The sequence below is a fragment of the Blennius ocellaris genome (genome assembly GCF_963422515.1).
Source record: "Blennius ocellaris genome assembly, chromosome: 16".
In the NCBI taxonomy this organism is placed as follows: domain Eukaryota; kingdom Metazoa; phylum Chordata; class Actinopteri; order Blenniiformes; family Blenniidae; genus Blennius; species Blennius ocellaris.
In genome coordinates, this window is record NC_137665.1 from 10,629,841 (window position 1) to 10,654,578 (window position 24,738).

The 24,738-nt window shown below is 40.2% G+C and overlaps 5 protein-coding genes across 5 annotated transcripts; 4 read left to right on the plus strand and 1 right to left on the minus strand.

Moving 5' to 3' along the window:
* Nucleotides 1-1,337: 1,337 nt before the first annotated feature.
* otop2 (otopetrin 2) lies at nt 1,338-3,714 on the plus strand (the record flags this gene model as incomplete). The annotated part of the gene is made up of 6 exons (XM_080511936.1): nt 1,338-1,770; nt 1,887-2,023; nt 2,127-2,185; nt 2,341-2,483; nt 2,586-3,439; nt 3,528-3,714. The coding sequence occupies 6 exons, from the start codon at nt 1,338-1,340 to the stop codon at nt 3,696-3,698; spliced, it is 1,797 nt and encodes a 598-aa protein (XP_080368062.1). The 3' UTR covers nt 3,699-3,714.
* A 702-nt stretch (nt 3,715-4,416) lies between these two features.
* LOC308141326 (Golgi apparatus membrane protein TVP23 homolog B) lies at nt 4,417-7,072 on the plus strand. The gene is made up of 7 exons (XM_080511429.1): nt 4,417-4,449; nt 4,540-4,607; nt 4,700-4,844; nt 5,338-5,427; nt 6,139-6,267; nt 6,378-6,506; nt 6,591-7,072. Exons 1-7 carry the CDS (start codon nt 4,438-4,440, stop codon nt 6,615-6,617), a joined length of 600 nt encoding a protein of 199 aa, XP_080367555.1. The 5' UTR covers nt 4,417-4,437; the 3' UTR covers nt 6,618-7,072.
* Nucleotides 7,073-8,455: 1,383 nt separating this feature from the next.
* On the minus strand, nt 8,456-12,331 carry LOC308141726 (5-hydroxytryptamine receptor 3A-like; the record flags this gene model as incomplete). Its single annotated transcript, XM_080511937.1, has 8 exons — nt 8,456-9,194; nt 9,352-9,504; nt 9,602-9,812; nt 10,619-10,734; nt 10,886-11,055; nt 11,140-11,246; nt 11,320-11,410; nt 12,318-12,331. The coding sequence occupies 8 exons, from the start codon at nt 12,329-12,331 to the stop codon at nt 8,941-8,943; spliced, it is 1,116 nt and encodes a 371-aa protein (XP_080368063.1). The 3' UTR covers nt 8,456-8,940.
* A 4,761-nt stretch (nt 12,332-17,092) lies between these two features.
* LOC308140798 (inward rectifier potassium channel 16-like) lies at nt 17,093-18,238 on the plus strand (the record flags this gene model as incomplete). The annotated part of the gene is made up of 1 exon (XM_080510731.1): nt 17,093-18,238. One exon carries the CDS (start codon nt 17,093-17,095, stop codon nt 18,236-18,238), a length of 1,146 nt encoding a protein of 381 aa, XP_080366857.1.
* A 781-nt stretch (nt 18,239-19,019) lies between these two features.
* On the plus strand, nt 19,020-24,144 carry LOC308140796 (inward rectifier potassium channel 2-like). The gene is made up of 2 exons (XM_080510730.1): nt 19,020-19,159; nt 20,905-24,144. The coding sequence occupies exon 2, from the start codon at nt 21,145-21,147 to the stop codon at nt 22,459-22,461; it is 1,317 nt and encodes a 438-aa protein (XP_080366856.1). The 5' UTR covers nt 19,020-19,159; nt 20,905-21,144; the 3' UTR covers nt 22,462-24,144.
* Nucleotides 24,145-24,738: the final 594 nt, after the last annotated feature.

The following is a 24,738-nucleotide window of genomic DNA, read 5'->3' on the forward strand; positions in this document are numbered from 1 at the left end:
GGAGTGCACACAGCAAATGGTTTCATAATGGCTCAACAATGGAGTGTTGCAATGAAGAAGAAACCCTGCTCTCTGCCCCGCCCTGATGACAAGAGTACACTGCCCAAAAAGTAATTGAAATAAGGTTGCACCGGTGGCAAGTTCTACACATTTTACCCATCTGAAGCCGACGTGGCAATAGGAAAAGGCAGCGGTGAGGCTTCTCATATGCTGCACCTGCAAAACATAGTGTGGACAACAAACAACAACTCATCCTTTTTTAGTGGCATGAACAGAATTAAAGAGCACAAAGAATTCTAAAGAAGCTGCTGAATAAAAAAACACAAGCGGGTTTGAAGTGTTAGGTTTCCCTACACAACCTAGATCAGATATTGGTCACGAGCTTTACCTGTATGTGTTCTGAACAAGCACAGAAGAGGATCAAATTTAAAGGATTAAAAAAGCAAACCAAAAAAACCCAGCAAAGCGTTGAAATACTTAGAAATCCAACAAGATGATGGAAAAAGTGCTTTTGAAGATGTACGTCATACTTTTTTTTTTTTTTTACCTGTATTTTGTATATTTCAGTAAAAGTTTTGAGAACAAACGGCCGCCATAAAATTGTGTTTTTGGAATATCAACAAAATTTCTGCAAAGGAACTGGTTTAGTGTATTGAGGGATTCATGAGAAATGGTTTTTCTGGGAAACATCTTTTGAACTTTGCAGGGATATTTTGTGCAAAACATGCTGCGTTTTGCATGGGGTAATCATGGAATGTTGTTCACAACAGATTTATTGACATTTATGACTCCCTGTCCAGTAAATCTCCACGTGTTTTTGGAGGCGTATATAAGCCGTGACAGCTCAGACCTCCCTCAGAATCAGACGGCATCAGGTACGTTCACAGGTATCCTGAAACTTCCTCTTCATGTTGTGATGGTTCGGCTTTGTCGTAGGAAGCTGTTTAATTGGAGTTATGATTTAATTTCATCCGTTTCAACTGTCTTGAGTGTTTTATGGGGTGCGGAGAAAGATGAAGTTAATGAGGATGATCTATCTCAGGGGATTGAGTTTTATATGCATGTATTATTTATATATTTATTTTCTTAATATAAAATCCTGAAACCTGAAAAATGAAAAAAAAAAAACAAACAAAAAAAAAACCCCGCAACCGTTTTGACTGACCTTTTGTATAGGACCAGCAGGGTGGCATTTACACTGACTTAGTGGAAGGTTTCATCTGGGCGGGACCTTTCTTTAGCCGGTAAATGGGTGTAGCTGTTAAACCTGCCATGTCTCATTTGGGACCAGATGCAGCAACAATTCACTTGTGGAGAGATCTTACAGGAGGGACAAGATGTGTGTCAAGACTGATGAGTGCAGCTGTTTGAACTCCGAACATCTGTGTGAACCGTGCAGGATGACGATCAAAGGCACAGAGACGGAAGAGGTCCACCTGTCCAACAACATCAATGCTCCAAACCAAACGGAGAGCTCCACCGATCCTGACCTGAGCGAATCCTCGGCTGAAGTTTCCAGGGAGCGGGGAAGAAACTGGGGATGGATGCTGTCTGGGATCATCTGTTTGAACATTTTGATCCTGGGCTGTGCCCTGGTCAGCGGCAGCGCTTACAACAATGTGAAAATCAGCGGGCCTGACGTGCAGATTTTCCTCATCATCCTCGTCCTCCTCACCTCCATCTGGATGATCTACTACACCATCTACACGGCCAGGCAGGAGAACGCTGTCGTTTACAGGGATGGTCATGCTGGGCCTGTGTGGCTTAGGGGTAAGAAAACATCCAACTGAGTGAAGACTTATTCTTTTAATTCACATGAACTTCTGAAATAGTTTTTTTTAATTTTTTATGATTTACTTCTGATCTACATGTCTTTTCTCCTTCAGGAGGACTTGTTCTTTTTGGAATCCTCAGTATCCTGATGAACATTTTCAAGATTGCCAGCTATGTGGGATACCTCCACTGCGATTCTGCTGTTAAAGTTGCCTCACCTGTGGTGCAACTTGTCTTCGTCATTGTGCAGGTGAAAATTGCAAAAGCATCAAAGAAAGAAAAGTGAGAATGATGCATTTGATGTTTGCAAAGATATTGAGACTTATTTGGAATGTTTTTGTTTTTATTTGCAGACATGCTTCTTGTGGGCACACGCCAAAGACTGCGTACAGCTCCATAGGAACATTTCACGGTATGTTGTTCATGTTGTATTTTTAAAATAAAACAAACCAGGTCAGTAATCTGAACCTATAGCCATTTACTTTTCCTATGCTGAACTACACACTTTCTTATGACAAGATGTTTATGCATGCGGCCTCTAACCTTGTTTTCCCATCCTCTTTTCAGGTGTGGGCTGATGCTTACCCTCTCCACAAATCTAGTTTTATGGATGACAGCAGTCACGGAGGAGTCTGTTCACCAAACAGAAATTCCTGAATATCCAATCAATATCACTACATCCTCTAAACGAAGCCAGTACATTGAAAGAGGTAAAAAAAACAAAGGAATCTTAGTGTGTGTATGTGTGTGTGCAGGCAGTAAGAAACAACAACCTAACTTTTTCTCCTCCTGTATCGTTTCTTGTCTTACAGCGAGTTATGGAGACGATCATTGTAAGTGCAGCCACACTTCATGCAGCATTTTCAAGGAGGCCTATTACTACCTGTACCCTTTCAACATCGAGTACAGCCTCTTTGCCTCCGCCATGGCCTACGTTATGTGGAAAAACGTCGGCCGAGTAATAAACGAACATGGCCACCACAAGATAAAATTTTCTCTCAAAGATGTGATCCTCGGTCCTCTTCTCGGGGTCCTTTTAGTGGCTGCAGGTCTGGCAACCTTCATCGTGTATGAGATGGAAATGAAAAAAGACCACCATGATGATGACGACAAGACGGACAAAGCCATAATGATGCACTTCGTCATCAATATAGTCATCGTGACCCTGATGTCTGTTTCTAGCATGATCGGCAGTGCAATCTACAAGGTAGATCACAGAGAGCATGTATCAGACAAAAACCCCACTCGCAGCCTGGACGTGGGGTTGTTGGTCGGAGCCTCACTGGGACAGATTATCATCAGCTACTTCACTATCGTCGCCATGGTTGCAACTGGAGCGAAAGGCCACCTAAACAGGCTTAACCTGACCTGGGCCATTCTGATGGTGATCCAGCTTGGCCTGCAGAACTTTTTCATAATCGAAGGTCTGCATCGGGAGCCCTTCCACGAGGTGCACGAAGATGTTGTAGTGGTAAATCCATGTGTGCTGGGGTCATCCAGTGGACTGTACAGCCTTGAAAGCGTAGACACAGATATAAAAAAGCCCATTCCAGAGAGCACGGCACACAACCTGCATGGTCACACAGCGGAACACAAACACAAGCTCCCGTGGAAGCGACGGATTCTGAAGGAGGTCTGTGCATTTCTGCTGCTGGGGAACGTTATAGTGAGTATACCCACTCTCTTTTATTCTCAAATATGCAGAGTTTTAAAATCTTAATATGAAATGTAGCCCTTTTTTTTTTTCTTGGCAGCTGTGGATCATGCCTGCATTTGGCGCTCGTCCCCAGTTCGACCACGACACGGAGACAGAGTTCTATAAATTCAACATGTGGGCTGCTGTCGTCAATATTGGGCTTCCTTTTGGCATTTTTTACCGCATGCACTCGGTTGCCAGTCTGTTTGAAGTTTTCCTGACATCGTAACACAGTCACATGAAAGTATTTTTTAACACGATAAAACTGTTTGCATAAGCTATGAATATTTGCAAGATTTGTGTCTTCACAAAATCATTGTGTGAAATGAATGGATATCATCACATTTACAAATAAATGTTTTTAAAATGTAATTTTTAGCAGTGATGGAAATGATTCAATGAAATGTTGATCTTGCACAATTTAGATTTTTTTGTGTCACAAGCTCTGTAAATACTGAATAAAATGACTGAAAAAGCAGAGTGAATCACAATGTTTCATTGTTCAGCCAGTCATCGTTGTTATTTGTCATTATTGTTATTAATTATTATTATTATTATTATTATTATTATTATTATTAGTAGTAGTAGTCGCAGCAGCAGCAGCAGCAGCAATGCTGCTATTATTATTTTATGCATTTTCACCCTGGGCATGGTGTCTTCCCATAGTTGTAAAGCGTGCATGCGAGATCAACTTATCTCATCTCACTTAAAAGAAAAACAAAAAAACCCACACAAAAAACTGGCGGTCTTCTGAATCTATTGATGTAACGAATAGTGTTCAATGGGGAAGAAAAAAAGCCCTCTATAAGACAAGTGGTTATCAAACTATTTGGAAGCATGTAAAGTGCAAATAATAATAATAATAATACGCACCTTCGAAGTTAAGAAGAACTTCGATCAGGCACATTTTAGGACACACCTCGGTTTTGTTTACTATACACGTCACCAGGAAGTGGACTCCTCTCAAAATGCCGCGACAGGTAATTCGTAAACTCTTTTTTTTAAACTAACTTCTTACATTATTTATTTAACTTACCTCAGTACTTATCTTGATGTTTTTATATTTTCAGGACTCCCAAGAGGCTCCACTTTTTGGTGAAGATTTCGACCCCGTCGGCAGAAGAAAGTCCAAAATCAAGTAGGATGAGCCACCTTTTATATATATCACTGTTTATTTATTTATGTATTTTAACCAAAATATAATGAATACAAATGCTATTTGTCTTTTAGACACCCTGTGGCGTCTTTCTTCCACCTCTTCTTCCGAACAAGTGCCATCCTGGTGTATTTACTGTGTGACATCTTCAGCAGTGGCTTCATTGGCTGTATGGTGACCATCATCCTGCTGCTGTCATGTGACTTCTGGACTGTTAAGGTGACAAGGTCACGTTAGATTTCAGCCAATATAATAATAAAGAATCTAGTTGAACGAAAAAGTAGTGCATTTGACCCTGAGCATAGGCTGGGTGCACCCTGCACGTTACGAGTCCATCATTTGCTTTCGCAGTCACCAATTACATTAAAATTTATGGTTTTTCTTTGGGGGGGCTGTGAGAGGAAACCAATACACATGCAAACTCCACATATAAATTCTTGTCCAGTATTTGAATCCACGACATTCTGGGTGTGAGGCTCGAGCACTAACCACTGTGCGGCCTGAAAAGCCATTCAGCCCCTGTTTAAATCTAAATTCATTTATGGTAAACTTTATATGCTTCCAATGTGACAGTTGCCTTCTGTATTCAGCTCAGGCCTACCATAAGTAGTGGGCCTGAGATTTCAACTGTTTTTCTGGTCACAAATCCTCCTAACCTCTACGCCACTGGGCTTTATGTGTGTATTGTAAAAGGTGACTGCTTGGTTTTCAGAATGTGTCTGGCAGACTGCTGGTGGGCCTGCGCTGGTGGAATCAAGTGGATGAAAGTGGGAAGAGCCATTGGGTATTTGAATCAAAGAAGGTAAGCTTGAGCTTACCTTGCATCGGATGTGCGAAGGCCTTGCTGAAATTCTTTTCATCATTATTACATCCATGTCCATAACTCTGTTATCTGAATTTAGATCCCAGCTGATATAGTGCAAGGGGCAAAATGAGTTTAGTCATAATATTTATAGCACAAACAATTCATGCAAACAGTCAATTTATTAATCAAGTGAACCTGATGAGCAGCAGTCTTTATTTTGGAGAAAAACCTAGAGAAAACATTTGCACTCCCAGGAAGAGCATGTGAACTCCCCATAGAATCACCATAGTTTTTTTTCCATCATGGCAGGAGAATGATCATCATTACAACACTCATTTAGTACATTTTGTTTTTTATAATCAATGTGTCAAAAAGAATATATCTGGTTATTTACATAACACACACCAAAAACAAGAGTCAACTGTGGTCTGAAGTTTGTAGAAAATATAAACCATCTTCAGAATAGCTTCACCTATCAGGGAAATTTACACCTCTGTAATATCAGCGGAGCCTTTTTAATATGTAATGTAGCTCTGTAATCCTGTTGACTGCCCGAGGACAGTGAAACAGGTGTATTGTTTCCTTTGTTATCCAGCACAATAGAGAAAATATCAGAGACAAACCATTGTTTTCTATTGTTTTTTTTTTTTAATGTTTTTTTTTTTAAATTTATTAAACAGAAAATTCACCTTGTGTGCTTTTTCTCAGCGGACGAACAGTGAAGACGAAACCTCCAACGCAGATTCTCGGATCTTCTGGCTCGGACTCATCGTGTGTCCAATGTTCTGGATGTTTTTTGTGTTCAGCATCGTCTTCTCTTTGAAGATTAAATGGCTGGTCAGTTCAAAGCTTCTGCCTGCATTTATCAGATGAATCTCTGGCGGTCTAAATATCAGATAATGACGGGTTCACGTTTCATCGTTGTTTCATTCTGATGTTGCCCTCAGGCGGTCGTAATAATGGGACTGGTTTTACAATGGGCCAACCTCTACGGTTATGTTCGCTGTAAGGTGGGAGGAAAGTCAAACCTCAGGAAACTTGCAAAGAGCTACCTCAGTGTCCAGATCTTTAAACAGGTATACCGAAATATAATCAAAATATTTCTTTGATTTATTGACACAAGCATGCTTAAATTCAACTTTTCATTTTTTTCATTTAAGGTGGTAAAGGAACCCGAGACATCCTGAGAACAAAGTGGACCTGTGGCAACTAAGTGCAATGTTGGAGCTCATGCACAGGAGTGAACTGTTTTATGTATGTTCGCTTGGTTCCTGTTGAAAAGATGTTGCTCCTTTTTCAGGGTTTAAATGATTTTTAAAGTTTACTTGAGCTTCTCATTATGAGCTACAAATGGCTTCACAGTGATTTGAGGGGGTTTAGCTTGTTTTGTACACCTGAGGAAGGAGGGCTTTTATATATACTGTATATTATACAAGATGAAAATATAATTTATGGGATACATTTATGTATAGTTGACTTACTGTGGCTGCTAATCAATCCAACTTCTGTGTTTAATGAGGTCATGCATTAGAATATGTTTGTTTGGGAATAAAGGCTTGTTGTTGGCAGTGTGAGATATTGTCCAGAGAATGCATACACTTTAAAAACTGGAAATAAATCAATTAAACATCTTTGGGGTTGGTACTATATAAAGGTTTCTGGTTCATCATGTTATTTTACTAATAAAATAATTAAGTTTTGTTATTTTTCCATTCTAAAATGTCTCCCCGGCTAATTACTCAACGCAAAACACTTTGAAATCTAACGGCATGATGTTGTATACATTTATATTGGGACTCGCTTAGAACATGTTCAGTTATTTTCCATGTGTCATAGTTGATGAAACCTTGACATTTAAAGCCTGGACTCTCCAGCATTCCTCCTAACCACAACACTACAGAGCCATTGTCTTATCCTTTTAATGTTGTTATAAGGTACCTGGAAAATGGAAAGACTAAGGTTGAGAGTGATTAAACTGATTAATTCTACATACAATCCCTTAAGTGGTCATTCATCTTAAATGTTTCATGACAGAGATATTTTAAAGCCACAGTTTTGTTTTTTTTTGTTTTTTAAATTGATGTGAAGTACAAAACAGAACAACATAAGTTTGAATGAGGATCGAAGCTCCGCTTCCATGATACCTCTCTGCTATTTCATTTACTGGTGCTGGCAAAATTGGCTACATCTTTTGTATGAAAGTCTTTTTTAATAGACACGCCCATGACCCACTGAAAATAAAGTCTCTTGTCCCTCCGGTCAGCTACATGAAAAGATGCTGAGTAAGGCTGGTGTGATGTGGTAAGGAAAAACAGGAGAAAAAAAAAAAAACCTGTAACAATGATTTCAAAACAAGGGATTATGTTGAGAGTTAAACTGTGGGGTAATAGAACGACCATGAAAGGTCAGAAAAGAGAGTGTTTGAATGAAACTTGAAGAGTTGAGACTCACTGTATGGAGACACTCAAGAGATCAGCCAGTAAGAGAATAAAGAGGCAAAGGTCATCATGCAAAGGAAATATAAGTGTATTGTTTTGCTTCGATAATTTTTGTTCCTAATTTGTGCAAATATAATGACAGTGATCCTCCAACCTGCACACTGAAAATCTTACCTGTAGCGCCAGTAAACTGAAGTTGATGTATTTGAGTTCATATCACTTTAGATATTTTCCAGAAAAAAATACATTTTAGTTCGGTCCAGTCAGACAGCATAAGACTTGCTTTAATTATCTAAAACGATTTTATTTGGATGTATGAATGTCCCTTTCCTCAAATGGTTCAAGTTGATGTAACTCCTCAGTTGTATAAGCTGCCCGAGGCTATATTATTATTACAATAAATCATTGTTCTCGTTTATTGAGAGATGAAACATCATAACAGAGCGCCTGGTGATCTGTTAATCAGTGGCTTTGGTTATTTTATTTATTTTTTTGTACAGCAGATATAAACAGAATAGTGGCTAAAACAATGATATTAGTCAAGCTGTGCTCAAAGTTTTAGCCACTAGGTGACAGCAAATGCACGTCAAGAACAAGAAGCTCGTTACCAAACATTTATTTGCATTTGAAATATTTATGTCAGCGAGACCATGCTATGATGAAACATCGTTTATCACTTTGAAATTGTCATCAGAAATCCGGCCTGGTCAGAGTGTTATGGTATTTTCATAATAAAATCCAGGACTGAGGGAATATTTCAACTACATTTAGCTCAAGGGTGTCAAACACATTTTGGTTCAGGTGGACCAGACTGCTAGAACGGGACCATCATAACGTTTACATTTTACCTTTAACGTTTTTCTTTTCGTTTCACATCCCTGATTTAACTGCAAGCGTCCCAAACATAATTTCATACAATCATCATCCAGCCCATTTAGAACATGCATTGGTTAGTAGACATATATTTACATTAGTAGGTCACACATTCAGCAGAAAAGTACATATGTCATAATATGCTGATGGTCAGGTTGAATATATTAGGTGCATACAGACCTTTTCATTGTCGTTGAAATCACAACCAGAAATCAAAATGGTTCACTATACATGTGTACCTGGCCATAACATAAAGCATGCCAATAAAGTATCCAGTGGTACAAATGAAATAGATCCAAAAAAAGATCCTGTCCAGCACATGGGCAATCTTCTGGCGTCTCTCATTTTCCACTTCCTTCTCATCAAGACCATCCAAAAAATGTCTCACTTTTCTGAGAGTCTGATTTTCCTCTGAATCATTCAGCTGGACGACACTGATGTCAGGCTTGTTTTCTGCAGAGGTTCAAGACACAATTAGAACTGGACTCTTTGAGTTTTTGTGCAAATATAATTTCACCAAACATCAAACTACTCCCATATTTACCCAACGTCTCCCAATACAAGTCCATACCCCAAGAAAGCTGCTACTTAACAAACATGTGTTCCTCACCATCGTCAACTTTCTTGTTTTTAGTGGTTTTTGAAGCCGATCCTCCGAAACAGCAGCACATTAAGAGACCGCCATCATGAGCCACCCGGGTCAGTATCATAGACACGAGCATACTCAAAACCAACAGGACGAGGCAAATACAGAAGTGAATTCCTGCAGGACAGACAGTTGGTTAGCTTCTGCTCGATGTCGTTAGGGCACGTACATGTGTGTTTGTGTTTGATGCGGCAGTGCATGTGGAATGACTCACGGATGATGGGGCTGCATTGGCCGTCTCCAGGGAGCTGCTCACTGAGGATGTTGAGGAACATGGTGAAGCTGAGTACCAGAGTCACTTTGAAGGAGTTGCGTTCGCCGCCGGTGAGCGGAAGAGCGAAGCTCCCCACATCAGCCAAGAGGATGAGCACGCTGGGCAGCAGCAGCGTTATGAAAGGGTTGCTTGGTTTGATGCTCAGGCTCACCTGAGGAGCCACATGACACACAACGAGAGGTTGAGTACAAAATATGTTTAAGAAGACATTTACATGAATATACATCTGTTTTAAATGGACATTTAAAGAAAAGGCTTCCCGCATCCAATGGGCTGCAGGTCTGAGTTGGACCTTTCTGTGTGGGGCTTTTCTCTGGCTGCTCTAATTTCCGCCCACAGCCAGAACCATGTATTTGAGGTGCCTTTAATTTGCTTCGAGGTGATAAATGTGACTGTATGTGATTCCCAGGTCGACTCTGCCTTCACCCATAATCAGGTGGGGCCACTCCCCAGCTCTTCCCATTTGAATGCCTAAAAACTAAATAACTAAACTAAATGATCTGCTTCATAGGTTCCACCGCTGAACCTTATGTCAATAGCAATTGATGTTTAATTGCTCTATTTCTAAATGAATGGATGTTGGTACATATCAATTATATTCATGTTGATTCAGCATACCTAATTTAGGGAAGACAGGACGCTATTTGAAAAAATATAGAAAATCCTCACACTTCTGCGGTACCATATTATTCATCCGTCCTTTATATATTTACATCTGGGTTGCAGGGTGCTTAATCCAAATGCAGCGGACTATGGGTGAAGGCAGGATGCACCCGGGACAGCTCACGAGTCCCTCGGTCTGATTTCAGGCTCAAATGCATGTTTTTGGAATGTGGAAGGAAACTGGAGGCACATAAGTATTTGGGATACACGCAAACTCGATGGTTTACAGAGACTCCATTGGAGTGAAGATCCAATTTGTGTGGCCTTCACGAAATATCTTTTAAAACTGCTTACCCAGATATAATTCCGGCCCTCTCCTTGTTTCAGTAATTGCACTGCGTCTGTTTGCCAATCTCCATGACTGCCATCAATCGGTGTCATATGACCAAGCTCCAGCTGTGTACCACAATCTGAATGAAATAAGGCCTTCTTAAATTTTGTTGTCATCATTTGTAGCCTTAGAAACACATTCACCATTTTTTTTTTCCTTTTGCAAAGCAGCTCAATAAAATTAGTATGGTCCATGTATTCTATAGTCTAGTGGTAATACTTTTAACTCACCATCACTGGCCCAGGATTCGATTGCAACTGGACAGTCATCAGCAGCGAAGGGGTAATTGAACAAGTTGACCTCACAGCTAACCTGTGCAGTGACACTGACCTGGTGCTTCAGGGTGCCATTACTGAACACCAGCAGGTCACGGGAGGCGTGCTTCATGTTTGTGACTAGCCTAAACACACAAGAGGAAATGGCTCGACATCAAAATGTCTGTGAATGGAATCTACTGAAATCTCTTCATGGGACACTAACTTACGCATTTGTCACGTAGAATTCTGGGGTCCAGATTTTGTTGACTGGCAAAACCACTTGATCGTACGGATAGACTGTTGTGTTCCATTTCAACTCAGGATCCTGCCACACCTGTGAATCAAAATCAATGCTTTTGAACTTCGTTCTGCCTGTTTCTTAACTTCAAAAGTGTTGTTATGCTCACAATCACGGCGTCCAAACGAACGTTCAGAAGGAGTTGCTTCGTGTCCTGTTTAAAAACAGATACCTCAATGAAAGCATACAAACTGATGAAACTGTTGATCCGTGTCTCCAAATACTAAAATACTTACGACTGATAGAGTTTCATACAGCAGATAAGGGACGGTAATCGCGTGGGTGCAGTTATCATACTGTGGCTGAGATACAAAACCTTTTTTGATCAACATTTCAGCCAGGCATCGCCGACTTGTACAGGTGGACTGAGAGACTCCACAGCCTGCAAGTTCAAAAGTAACATCAAAACCTTTTTAAAAGCATGTTAAGTCGGGTCATTCAGAATTCAAATAGTACTAATACTTACATGCGGTTAATAAACTCAATAAAAAGACCACTTTCTCCATATTGTGCACACGGACTGTCTTGAATCTTCACAGCATCACATTTGCAACTGTGATTGACTGATGGCTGCATGAAACTTCCGACCAGCCCCGATTTACTGACTGCCGTGACTCTTAAATAGGCTCATATGTGAGTCTCAACCACATGTTTACAATACTGAGCAGCCCACGTAGGTAAACATGGTGGGGCCACAATAGTATACTGCATGATTAATTACAGAAAAGCTCAGTGTGTTCCTCAGTAGGCCTGTGTAAACACACATAACGTAAGTCCAATGACACGCATTGTGTGTTTACCTGCCTTTAAGTAAAGTACGATCCAGCTGCTAGATGTGCTCACAGTTGGTTTTGGCGCTGAGCAACACAATGGCACTGTGGCTTACATGAGAGTGAGCTTAAGGAGGACGGTACACCTGAAAGAGCCTGATCCCACGCTCGTGGAAGCAGGACAAAGACTTCAGACTGCTGTGGTTTCAGAGTTCGGGTGGAAAAGCGTCACAATTAAAAACACTTTTGTTCCGATTTATTGCGTGGTGAGTTCGGGTTTCGCCGTATATCGACTTCCTATTACACGTTGACGATCTGATGCACGAGATGTTTTTACCATAGCGTGACCATAGTTAATTCTGTATTACTTGGTTTTATTTTATAATTAAGAATTGTAAATGCATGGAAATCATAGAAGCGAAGATGGGATAGTTTGTTATGGGTGCTGTTGTTATGTTTCACCCCATAGCCTCAAAAATGTTGAATAGAAATAATACAGAATTTGCATGAATAATTGTCCCTCTTCAAACAATGCTAATGGTTTCAAGGAAGTCATATTTAAACATAATATTTAAACAAGTAATAAACTATATGGTTTGAACAAAAGTAATCGTTCATGTGCAGCCAGCATTTCACAGATATCAAGGGAGAAATGTGTCCAATTTAAGGAATTTCTATGTTAGAAACAGTGAATTGTGTCTCAGATTGATCAGATGAATGTTTACTACAGATTTTATTTCATATGTTTGGCATAAGAGGACATTTAATGGTACTCTGGTACTGAAAACTTCCATTTCCACATGTTTTGCTGAGGAAGTGTAAGAGGCTGTCTCTATTTAATTGCTTATTATGCTGTCATTTCCCTCACATGATGGAACTGTGACAAAATTTGGAAGGAATGTGACTGCTGAAGTCAAACACCCTTTCACACCCTTGGTGCAGACATGCATTTTATTACAAAATCAGAAATAAAATTGTGAACAAAAAGTAGGATAAAAGTGAGACATCGCCATGTTAAGAACTTAGGTATTGCTGTGTCAGAAATATAGGAGGGTTTATTGAAAAAATCACCACTTAATTTAACAGTTGTATCTTTACTACGATTAAAGTCTGTTTGTATTGATATTTTGATATCTTCCACAAGTCTCCCTTCTCAGTTTGTGCCTAACCCTTTTCAGCAGCACCTTGTAAATATATGGAAACATTTGGAAAATCTCCCTTTTCAACCAGCTTTGAGGTTCAATAAAACTACAGGCTGCTCAATGTTGCCACAGTTTCTCTGAACCCAGCCCTTGACTTTTCCCAGCCGTCTGTCTTGATGCCTCATTCTTTGCATGCTTGTCACATTTCACAAATTCTCAAACATTGTGGGCCCGCCTCTCTTCTTTGTCCCACACACTCTGTAATCAATGTAAAGTTATCTATGGAAACAACAGAGGCCGATCTCTCTACATATCTACTATCCTGTGGAGACACATTAGCCTTCGGGTTTAGCAGCTCAACTCATGCCAATGGAGAGACAAAATTTCCAACCTGCTGATCCTGACATTTCATCTTCAGTCCCGCAGCATCAGTGTAACTTTCCTCTCACTCAACCACACGGTCTCTGCTCAACATGTTTTGATCTGAACTATATCAACAGAAAGAATAAAAGTGGATGAGGTGTATCTATAGCCATATTTGTGAAAATGCTTCAATTATAGGGGAGTGAAAATATTTCAACTACAATTGATAATCTTTTAGGATGCATAACAGTTGAAATCTGCAATGAAAAACAATGAAAAATGTGTTGATCAGCTGATTGTATAGAGGATAAAGCCCTAATATCAAAATATTTTTGGACTGGATTTAAGCATTTCACAAGTCATCAAGCCAAAACACTGTCTGGACCACAATTCACTCCACATTCTCCACGGTTCACTAATATTACCACATTTCAATTTCTGTTGGAAAGTGGATTAGTGTATTTCAGATTGAAATCTTGGATTTCAATCTGATATCTCATAAGCTAAAAAAAACCCAACCTGAGCAGTGTGTTGTGAGACATTTATATCAACAAATTAACTAAGGGCTTTTTTTTGGTTTATCTCTCAGAGGAATGTGTCTTATCTCCATCTTCACACATTACGTCAGACAAACGCTTCACGGTAAATCATTTAGGTTTCAAAAAGGACAAGACAATCGTCTTCTATTTTTACAAACACAACCAGGTTGTTTTGCTGTTGCTGACCTGGTTGTCACACCTCTTCATGTTCTTATGGCGGCAATAAACGAGGTTTAAATGTTAGCATGTCTCGGCAGTTCACTTGTGATCTTTCTTGTCTTATCAGGACTTAAGTGAGGACAATTGAGACAAAAAAAATCCTTTTGCCAAGAACAATCTGATTGTGCAAAGGTTAACCTCCTGATGAATGAATCATAGATCAGAAATGACAAAAAAAAAAGATATCTCTGAAAATAAAAGTAACTAATAAATTATTGATATTTCGCATCCTTTGTTATCTGGTGTAAGAATATATAGATTACACAACGACCTTCTTATCATACTGGAACAAACAGTTCAAGGAACTCAGATGTTTTTGTCTTGAGGAACCGCTTAAATATTCCATAGGTCATAAATCTGTCTGGACAATCCAATAATGTTTTAGAGGGAAGTGATAGCTGTGATATCAGGACAGAAATGGGACTTTGCCTTCAAACCAAGCCAGCCCCCCTTCAATGTCACACTGTGCAGAAAAAGTTTACTCAGAAGGCTTTTCGTCTGGGGCGACACAACATTTAATGCCCGGCACAGCGGATGGACTTCAGTGACACCTGACGCCCTCTGACTTCAGACTCTCTTCAGGTAAGTGATTGTTCTCATTAGAAAAGGTGAGAACACAAATAGCATGAAAGTGCTTTTTTTTTCTTTTGAAAAATTAGGAGAGATGTTTGTTTGTGTGAAAAATTGTGATTAAATAGACATACAATTTTATACAGCTCATCTTTCAAGATTTTATATTACTGTGCTTTTAGAAATGATATAAAGTACACAGAAGCTATACCATAGCAGAAATAATGTTGTCACATCATTAGAATATACATAAAAAACAAAGTGAAATCAATGCACTACTTTGTTAATAACTGTGAAAAAGACTATCTTTGGGAGTATATGGCACTTGATGAAACAAAGTGTAAATGAGTAAAAACTGAAGAGAAAATATAGAGACAATTTACAAGCAAAGAACATCATACAAAAGAAGAATGAAGAAACAGAACCAAGAATACAATGTCAACATATATCGAAAGTAAAATCAGAATCACAATACCTGCACAGAATATATGATCCTACCACCTTGACCTCCTTAAGTCCTGATGTATCGTGCAAAGGCGTCAGTCTGTGCTCTTAACTTTTTCTCCAGTGAATTCTCCTTTAGACCTGTGTGTCATTTATAACAGGCTGTGAGCGCAGCAGCTTTTAAATATTCAGCTACTTAAAATGCAGAATATCTTGGTAACTTATTTCCCTTTCATTCTTTTTTTCAACTCAAACCCGGACTTGCAAAACGGTCACTATAAATGTCACACTCTTTCACAATTTTCTTTATCTAGCTTCATTGTCTTCAATCATTAAAATTAATTTAATGTATTCAAGTGTTTTTGATACAAATTATTGTGATGCTTGTTCACAATTATATACCTTTTGCTACCACTTAACAGCCAAGCGTCATCCAACTTTCAGAAACAATCTTTCATCAGACTTGTTTTGAACTATTGCACAAACTTTAAGATCAAGATGGTTGATCGTCACCTGCTCTTGTTTGGTTGTAAAACTGAACACACAGGAGGTGTAAAATTAAACCACTTGAAAAGCCACTTATCATAAACTGCAATAAATATTGACTACGTGTTCCCAGCTGACTCAGTGAAGCAATAAAATCTCGGGCTGACAGGAAGAACGTGCATGAAAAAGAATGTCATGATCAATAAGTGAGTGTGCACTGTATTTAAACAGAGTCCTTGGAGTGACACTTTTATCAGTAGCAGCTGAAGGAGCTGTCAGAGAGCATGATTACTGTAAATGAAACTGACACGCATACTCGCATCACTTGGATTGGATTTTATGTGTCACGAAAAGGAAGGCAGCGTGGTTAAAGTTTGACATTTCGCGTAACATTTGGAGGTGAAAGCTGTTAGAGGTGGTTAGAGGGTAATAATTTACCCTCGTGTGGAAAAAATAAAAGCAGATTATTGCATGGCAATGAGGTCAAGATTCTCTTTAATTTACTCATACTTTCTGAGCTTGTGCGGGATGTAACGGCATAGATACATAAGAGTTCCTTATCGCTTTATATATTTTTGTCTGTTGGTAAATGGATGCAAACTGCTCACTGATTGACACTTTTCTGGGTCACATCTGGAGGACAACAGACTGAAACTGGTGAGATGAGATAAACCGATTAACAAGAAAGGCAAAGTTCTCTTGACCCAAAGCCTTTCTTAATCCTGTCAGACTTGTGTAGCCGAGGCCATTAAAATGCTTAATTTGAACAAAATAAGTTGTGTTAAACTGAATGAATTGAAAAAAAAAAACAACACATCAAAAGAGAAAGGTTTTGGATATGCTGTTTGAAAAAGAAAATAAAAAAATTGTAGGTAAAAACTAAATAATAGGATTAAACACACTAAAGTGAGAGGAGAAAAGAAGAATTTTTCTGTGATTTCCAGGATTATCAAATAATCCTCCATCCATCACACATTCACACTCACATCCAAGGGCAATGTTTCTGCTATAAAGAGTTTTGTTTAGCCAGTATTGCATTTTCTTTAATCAACTGTGTCGAAACTTCTACTTATGGAATAACTCACAGCTTTCATATGCTATACTGAGCACAGCTCAGGTCCTTTACTGCTTGTAGCCTGAGGCAGAAAGTGACCGAGGGTGCTTGCTCAAACATGAAGGTTTCAGCTTAATAAACAGGTCTGAAACCCTTTTACATTTTCAGTGACACGTAATGAGTTAAAAAGAAGAAAAAAAAAGCCTGTCTCTCCTGAATGTGAGGACAATGGCAAAAGCATGCAACTCACATCCGAATCCTCATCTTTCTGCAGGAATCTGAAAGAATTCTCAAAATGAACATGGAGGAAAGAGGTGAGCCGGTCGTCGACACCTCCACCACCACAGTCCACACGCTGGGCGTGCGAGATAAGAAGGAGGGACGGCGGCTCCGCTACATGCAGAAAGATGGCAGGTTCCCAGTGGTGTTTCAAAAGGCCCCCGGAGACTGGAGCCCATATGTCATGGACATCTTCACCACTCTTGTCGAGATCCGCTGGAGGGTGATGCTGCTTGTTTTCTCCCTATCTTACATTCTTTCCTGGCTCTTTTTTGGTCTCTGCTATTGGCTCATCGCTTACGTACATGGAGACACTGACAATCTTGAGAGCAGTCCGTGCGTTGAAAACGTGCGCGGCTTCACCGGAGCCTTTTTGTACTCAATGGAGACCCAGGCCACGATAGGCTACGGCTTCCGGGGTATGACGGAGAATTGTATGGTGGCTATTGTCGTGGTGACAATTCAAGACGTGTTCAGCTGTCTTCTCGACACCATCGTCATTGGCATTGTCGTGTCCAAAATGGCATCTGCTCGCAAGAGGGCTCAGACGGTGGGCTTCAGCAAGTGTGCAGTGGTGAACCTGAGGGACGGAGCTCTGTGTGTGTCCTGGCGCATCGGAGACTTTCGAGGCAATCACATCCTCGAGGGGGTAATCAGGGCCCAGCTGGTTCGCTATGTGAAAAAGCCACTGGGATTTGTTGTAATATCATATCAGGACCTGGAACTCCAGAACCGGGACATTGTCCTCGCCACGCCAGCCATCATCATTCACAAGCTGCAGCCGGGCAGTCCGCTGTACACCCTGAGCCCGGAGGACCTGCTGGACGATGACTTTGAACTCGTTGTGTCCTTCACCTACACAGGTGACTCCACAGGTATGCTCCACCAAACACGTACCTCCTACACACCGGCAGACATCCGCTGGGGCCAGCGCTTCCAGGACGTGCTGAGGGCAGGCAAGAAACACTACAAGGCAGACTACGCTCTGTTTAATGAGACCACCTGGATGTCAGTACCACAGCTCAGTGCAGAGGAGTACAACAGGAGGGGGCGTCCATCAGAGGACAATCATCCTCTCTCGACAACACTCAAGACAAATGGACACATCTGCCAAGCAAACATTGACCTCACAGCGGAGGTGATGCAGCAAACGTTTTTGTAGCCAAAGAGCACAAACATGGTTGACTGTTCCTATAAACCTTTTCTCAAGGTTATAATTTAGCCTCTTGTAAATATGTGTATGTGCGCATTTAAAAACACTGTTTACATTATTTGTGTATGTTTTGTATTGAAGAACAACTATGACAAAAGGAGTAAGTAAAATAAACTGATATTGACTTGAATGTTTTTGGAAGTGTGTTTTAAATGATATAACTGTCCTCACAAGAGCTAATGTGATGCTAGTGCTGGGACTTTGTAGCTCTCTACCACCACCTTGTGTTGATTCAGTCAATGTCAACGCAGTCTGAGCTTTATCCATCTTCTCTATACTGTTTTATTTAGGGGTGGAGGGGCCATGGGGCCATGCCCAGCTGAACATGGAAAAGGCAAGGTCCCATACACATAATATATATCATATATATTAATACACATGGCAACTGTCACTGTTCTGTGATCAGTGATCTCAGTATTCAGTCACATTTTCCACAACTGAGTGCATGGAGGGACATGTTCCCATCAGAGTCTAAGGTTAACCTGTAGTCCATTTTAACTATTGCTGGCTTTTTTTTGCGACTGAGTGTAAAGTGAAAAAAAATACTGGTTAAATTCAGTTTCAAAATGTAACCAGAACTGTGTGGAGTGAACGCAGTCCCCTCGAACAGACGCTGGAGCTTCCTATTGGCTCTCCCCGCCAGTGGGCGGGCACAGACGTGCACACGTGCTTTTAAAGTCAGTCTTTACCACCACACATATCTCCTTCGGTACTGCTGGAGAGGGTTATGGCAGAATTTACAGCTCCCACCGGGAAGCAACGACAGCAGGAGCAAAGTTGCGCAAGGATCAAGAAGAAGTGCGCAGATCTGATGCTGGTGGATTTTATTACAAGGAGGGAAGATCATATTTACCCTGCAAGGAACAACAGGTAGGTGGAGAGAAAGTGGGAAATGTTATTATATGGTGCATGGGACTAGCTGTGTAGTGTAAGGGGAAATTTTGATTTAATATAATTATAATAATTTAATTCCAGTAATGCAATTATTATTATTATTATTATTATTATTATTATTATTATTATTATTATTATTATTATTATTATTATTATTATTATTGTTATTATTATTATTATTATTATTGTTTTAATTTTTACTCTTTTTATTACTATCATTATTATTAGACATGATGTGCACTACTTTTTTTTTTTTTACTTCCTTTAAACAAAAAAGTAATTTTTCAACTAAAAAAATAAACCATTAATCAGGTATAAGTATTAATTGTGTGAAACAGGAAAAGTTCACCGTCTGATTGGCCACAGTTATTGATTTCTGTACTAGAAAATAGAGCAGCTTTATGTAACCAGTTTCCATCTGCCACAATTTGCTGGATCTGACTATGAACATATACAAAATAGACAAAAAGGTGATGTGATTTTGTGTGATTTGGCGTCAAAACACCAAAATATTCTGTTGAAGGAACATTTGACTGAAAGGACAATCATACTCATGACTGGGAGTTGAATTTGGCTTTGAATTCTCTACAGGAAGTTTTGCTATAAATTGATTGTTTACTTTGAAAATATTGAAGTATCACTTTAAAGTTTATGTTTAAAAGACGATTCAGGCATCGCTCCTATGAGAGGCTCATAAAACCCTGTGAAATATGTGGTTTTGCCACGATTTGAGCTGTGAATGAAGGAAGCACCAGATTTCTAATGATGAAAATGACAGGATGCTATTTCGGGTCTGCCAAGTGGTGAGAAAGTACTTCAGAAAAACAAAGATGACATGTCCGGCACGTTTGACATGAAATCAGATGATTGCATATAAATAACCATGAGTTTTCACATTTGAAACTGCTCAACCTGAACAGTGTTGTGTAAGTTACTCCTAATTTGAGAATCTTTCCCCCCTCTTTTACGCAACGGTAAAACTGAAGCAGGCTGGTTTGAAAAGTGGAAGCAGGGAGTTTTTTTTTTTTTTTTTTTTTTGGCACAAGCAAGGCATGTCTGGCTGTCCATGCCCTTTTGTAGCCTGTGGTGTTGTATTTTAATGGACCTCTCATGCCTCACACACCAGGTCAATAGCTTTTCTAATTTAGCTGTCCTTGTTGCTCTATTTACATTTGATGCAAGGTTACAGAGTCATTAGTGGAACTTCACTGCAGATCTGCTTTTAATATTGTAAATATTAATTAGTGAACGTGCTATAGGGTTTTAAATGCATCTGCAATGTGATTGTGTGCTCATGTCCGTGCATAGATTAGTTTTTTATGCAAAGAGAGATCATTTGCACCGTATCTTTGTTCCAGTTGCTCACCGGATTAACATGAACTTGATCTGTAATTTGACTCAGCTCTCTGTGGACCGATCAGCCTAATTAATACTTACATTTAGGAGTGTTAAGGAGTCTTTCCCATTTTGTCAGCTATCTGAGGGATTGAATAATATTTCTTAAGCAATTAAAACAACACCCCACCCCCCAAATTTTTTTTAGAATAAATACTGCACTTTTGTAGCTGCTCAGCACACGCTTTGTGTTGTTTGTGTATTCAAGAAATGTGCACTGCATTATTAAGACGGCCTGTAACCACACACCCACATGGACTGATCTTTGCTCTGGTTCCTGCCAATTACTTTAAACCTGATTTTCTCCTTGTCTGTATTTTCCATAGTCCACTTCACTGATGAGGTCCAAAGCAGACGTCAGAGAGGAGTGACCTGCCCTCGCCAACGGAGCGCAGGGCTGCCAGAGACCCACGAGCCGCAGGCTCCCCACAGGATCCTGTCCTGTTGTGCACCTTTTCTGCCGAGTTTGTCCCTGGGATCAATCAAAACTGTTTCTCCAACGCTTCTACCAAAAACTTAGACTGTTTTCCAAAGCAGAACCGGCCCAGCCCTCCCAGGTGGAAGCTATGGGGAGTGTGCGAAGCCACCGCTACAGCATCGTGTCGTCTGAGGAAGATGGCATGAAGCTGGCGACAATTGCCGTCCCAAATGGCTACGGAAATGGAAATGTCAACAAGGGGCATGCAGAGCACCAACAACAGAGCCGCTTTGTCAGCAAGGACGGCCACTGCAATGTGCAGTTTATCAACATGAGCGAGAAAGGCCAGCGTTACCTGGCAGATATCTTCACCACCTGCGTGGACATTCGCTGGCGCTGGATGCTGCTCATATTCTGCCTTTCCTTCCTGTTGTCCTGGTTGATTTTTGGCTTCATCTTCTGGGTCGTGGCCCTCTCATACGGGGACTTGGAAAATGAGACTCAAATGTGTGTTTCCAATGTGGACAGCTTCACTGCTGCCTTTCTCTTCTCAGTGGAGACCCAAACCACAATTGGTTATGGTTATCGCTACGTGACAGAGGAATGTCCTGTTGCTGTTTTTATGGTGGTCTTCCAGAGCATTGTGGGCTGCATCATTGATGCTTTTATCATCGGCGCCGTCATGGCCAAAATGGCAAAGCCCAAGAAGAGGAATGAGACGTTGGTTTTTAGCCATTATGCCACAGTGGCCATGAGAGATGGCAAGCTTTGCCTAATGTGGCGTGTGGGAAACTTGAGAAAGAGTCACCTGGTGGAGGCACATGTGAGGGCTCAGCTCCTCAAGTCTCGCACCACTGCAGAGGGCGAGTTCATCCCCCTGGACCAGATGGACATCGACGTTGGATTTGACAGCGGCATTGACAGAATCTTCCTGGTGACCCCAATTACTATAGTGCATGAGATTGATGAGGACAGTCCATTCTATGAGATGAGCAAACAAGAGCTGGAGACGTCAGAGTTTGAGATTGTAGTGATTCTGGAGGGCATGGTTGAGGCTACAGCGATGACTACTCAATGTCGGAGCTCCTACGTGGCCAGTGAGATCCTCTGGGGCTACCGCTTTGAGCCAGTGCTCTTCGAAGAAAAGAATTACTACAAAGTGGACTACTCTCGTTTTGACAACACATATGAGGTGCCCAGTACGCCCAACTGTAGTGCCAGGGAACTGGCCGAGAAGAAGTCCAACGCCTCCAGTTCAAGGAACTCCTTTTGCTATGAGAATGAGGTCGCTCTCGAAAAAGTTGAGATGGAGGAGGAGTTTGAAGAGGAGGAAAACAGGGAGATGAGAGGTGTTGACATTGGCCCACTTGAGGACATTAACACGGATGTAGTATCAGACTCTGAATGCAACCTGGACCCTTTGCCTTTAGATTCAATGCCTTTGACGGCAGAATCGCAAATATGACTGCGGGTGTAGGGAAGTGTTAAATCCTACCACAGGGTATGCTCAAATTTGTTTCAATGTTTGTCTTGACTGCTGTTCTTGATGATACATGACAGTCTGTGAAATACTGTAATTGGATTGGGAAATTGTCTATGCAGAAGCTCATGCATGAGACACCAAGGAAGGATAAACACTGTCCATGGTGAAAATAGCAATAAATGAACTGCTTGAATGAAGTCAGACCTTTAAAAATGGATTAGACGCCTTCTATTACCTACTATGCAGTCTGCCTCTGTGCATACTGCAGAACTATCCACCAATCTTATATACTATTTCGTCCAGTGTCGGGTCGTGGGGCACTGGAGCCAATGGTCAAAAGGTCAGAATCAGGGAAGAGGACAGATCGCTGGTCCATCACAGACTGCATAAGTATACCATAATTAAAGGTATGATAGCACAAAGCATTTGTAATTCTGAGAAATCAATTGCATATTCCCACTTTGCACTTTTTACATGAAACATCCTGGGTCTTTCTATGGATAAAAAAAAATTATATATTTAGTTTTAGATTGAGAAGAATGCCAGAAAACAACAACAATCACAGAAATATGTTATAGAAATTTGTTAATGAGCTGGTCTCTTAGCAAAGAGTTTGTCTCATGTCGTGATGCAAGAAAACAATGTCTTGAACAGGTTAACAAGAAGGAGTAGAGTAGGCTCCTCAAACTATCAACTACAGTAAAGTGAAGTATCTTTTGCAGAAGCCCCAGCCTGAGAAGAGGAGTGCAGGTGGTTTGGCTTCAAATGAGCACACATTGCAAAATATTTCACATGAAGAAGAAGCGTCTGTGATATGCAGTGCAGGTTAATGCCGCCTATCAAAGACATTTTGTGTTCTAATGTGCAATACTGGTCCGTGATAGGGAGTGACAAGAAGCTCCACTTTGAGCTGAGGTTATGAATGTTGAGAATAAGTGCTGCTATGTTACAGATTGTATGTTTAGATGGAAATCTAGGAGCCAAAATGTATTATTTGTCTTTTAAAAGTATACATCTTGAAGATTGCAGATGCAGCCTTTAGTGTTATTTCTAGCTATAGACCAGCATGATTCTTCCAGTGTGATATCCAAACTTTGGTGCACTTTCTTCCTCACCAGATTTTCTCCAGTAAGAACTGAAACAATTTTATTAACCAAAGCCAAAGATGTATGTACATATAAGAGACAACTGCGACTCTTCTATTAGTTTAAATTTGATACCTGAACTTTTCCTCATCTAACAGGCTGTTGAAACACTGAGTTATTCCAATTGATTTTAACATAGCCTGCTTTGATTTTACATCACAGCGTGGGCGACATGCAGAATTCAGACACATCGTAGTTCACAGTCTACTTCAACAAGTTAGATTTGTCATTACTGACTGGACAGCACTGCTCATTTTTATTTCACTTGCAATCACAGATCGGAAGCAGATTGAGCTCCAACTGTTTCTTTGGGTATTATGATGAAATGGTCAAGCTTGGATAGCGTCAGTGCTTGTCAGAACACTGGAGTGCTTCTCTGGTAAGAAAATCTATTAAAACATTGTAGTTGCTCTCAAAGTGACACTTCTTCTGTCTTAGTTTTTATTTTTCTACCAGGGTCTTCCCACCATCCTGCACAAACCAGAGACTGTAAAGATTTTTTTTTATTTTTTTTTTTGTAAAATATAATGCTAATACTGTATAAATATATTATTGCAGTTGTTGAAAACTGTTTTATGTCCTTTTTCCAATAAAAAGCTAAACATTATGTTGATGCATTAATTGTAATCACCATATTAGGATGCTGCATGGTTGCATAATTCCTTCCATCGTTTTATGTTTTTCCATCCTGCTATTTTATTTCCAAGGGCATGTTTTTGACCGGAAAGGTTGAAATCAAGAGCTACAGAATGAGGTCCTGTGTCACACACATGCTGGAAGTGAGGTGCAGATTGTGCTTGCAAAAGATTCAAGTGTTCAGAGTTCACCTGAACATAGTCACTTTAATTCTGTTAAAGCCTCCATAGAGCCAGCACTATAGAAACTGGTTTTACTGGAAATCATTTTCAATGACAGGAATGGAAAGAGATAATCTGTAAAATGTGGAAATGAAAGTGTTTTTCTGAAGTAGTCTTATACTGAAGCAACAACCTTTAAGCAAACTAAAAATCCAATTCAGCAGTTGTTTGTTAAATACACTTGTTAAAATTTGTATTTAGAGAGAAACACAAACATTTATCAGAAGTGATCTTTCCAAAAGACCACATGGACTCAG

Excerpts from the sequence above, each read along its gene's own strand:
- LOC308141326 (XM_080511429.1), top strand. Across the intron at positions 6,268-6,377 it reads CTTTGAAGATTAAATGGCTG|GCGGTCGTAATAATGGGACT; the intron begins GTCAGTTCAAAG and ends TGTTGCCCTCAG. Across the intron at positions 6,507-6,590 it reads GTGTCCAGATCTTTAAACAG|GTGGTAAAGGAACCCGAGAC; the intron begins GTATACCGAAAT and ends TTTTCATTTAAG.
- LOC308140796 (XM_080510730.1), top strand. The coding sequence starts at position 21,145 with ATGGGGAGTGTGCGAAGCCACCGCTACAGCATCGTGTCGTCTGAGGAA.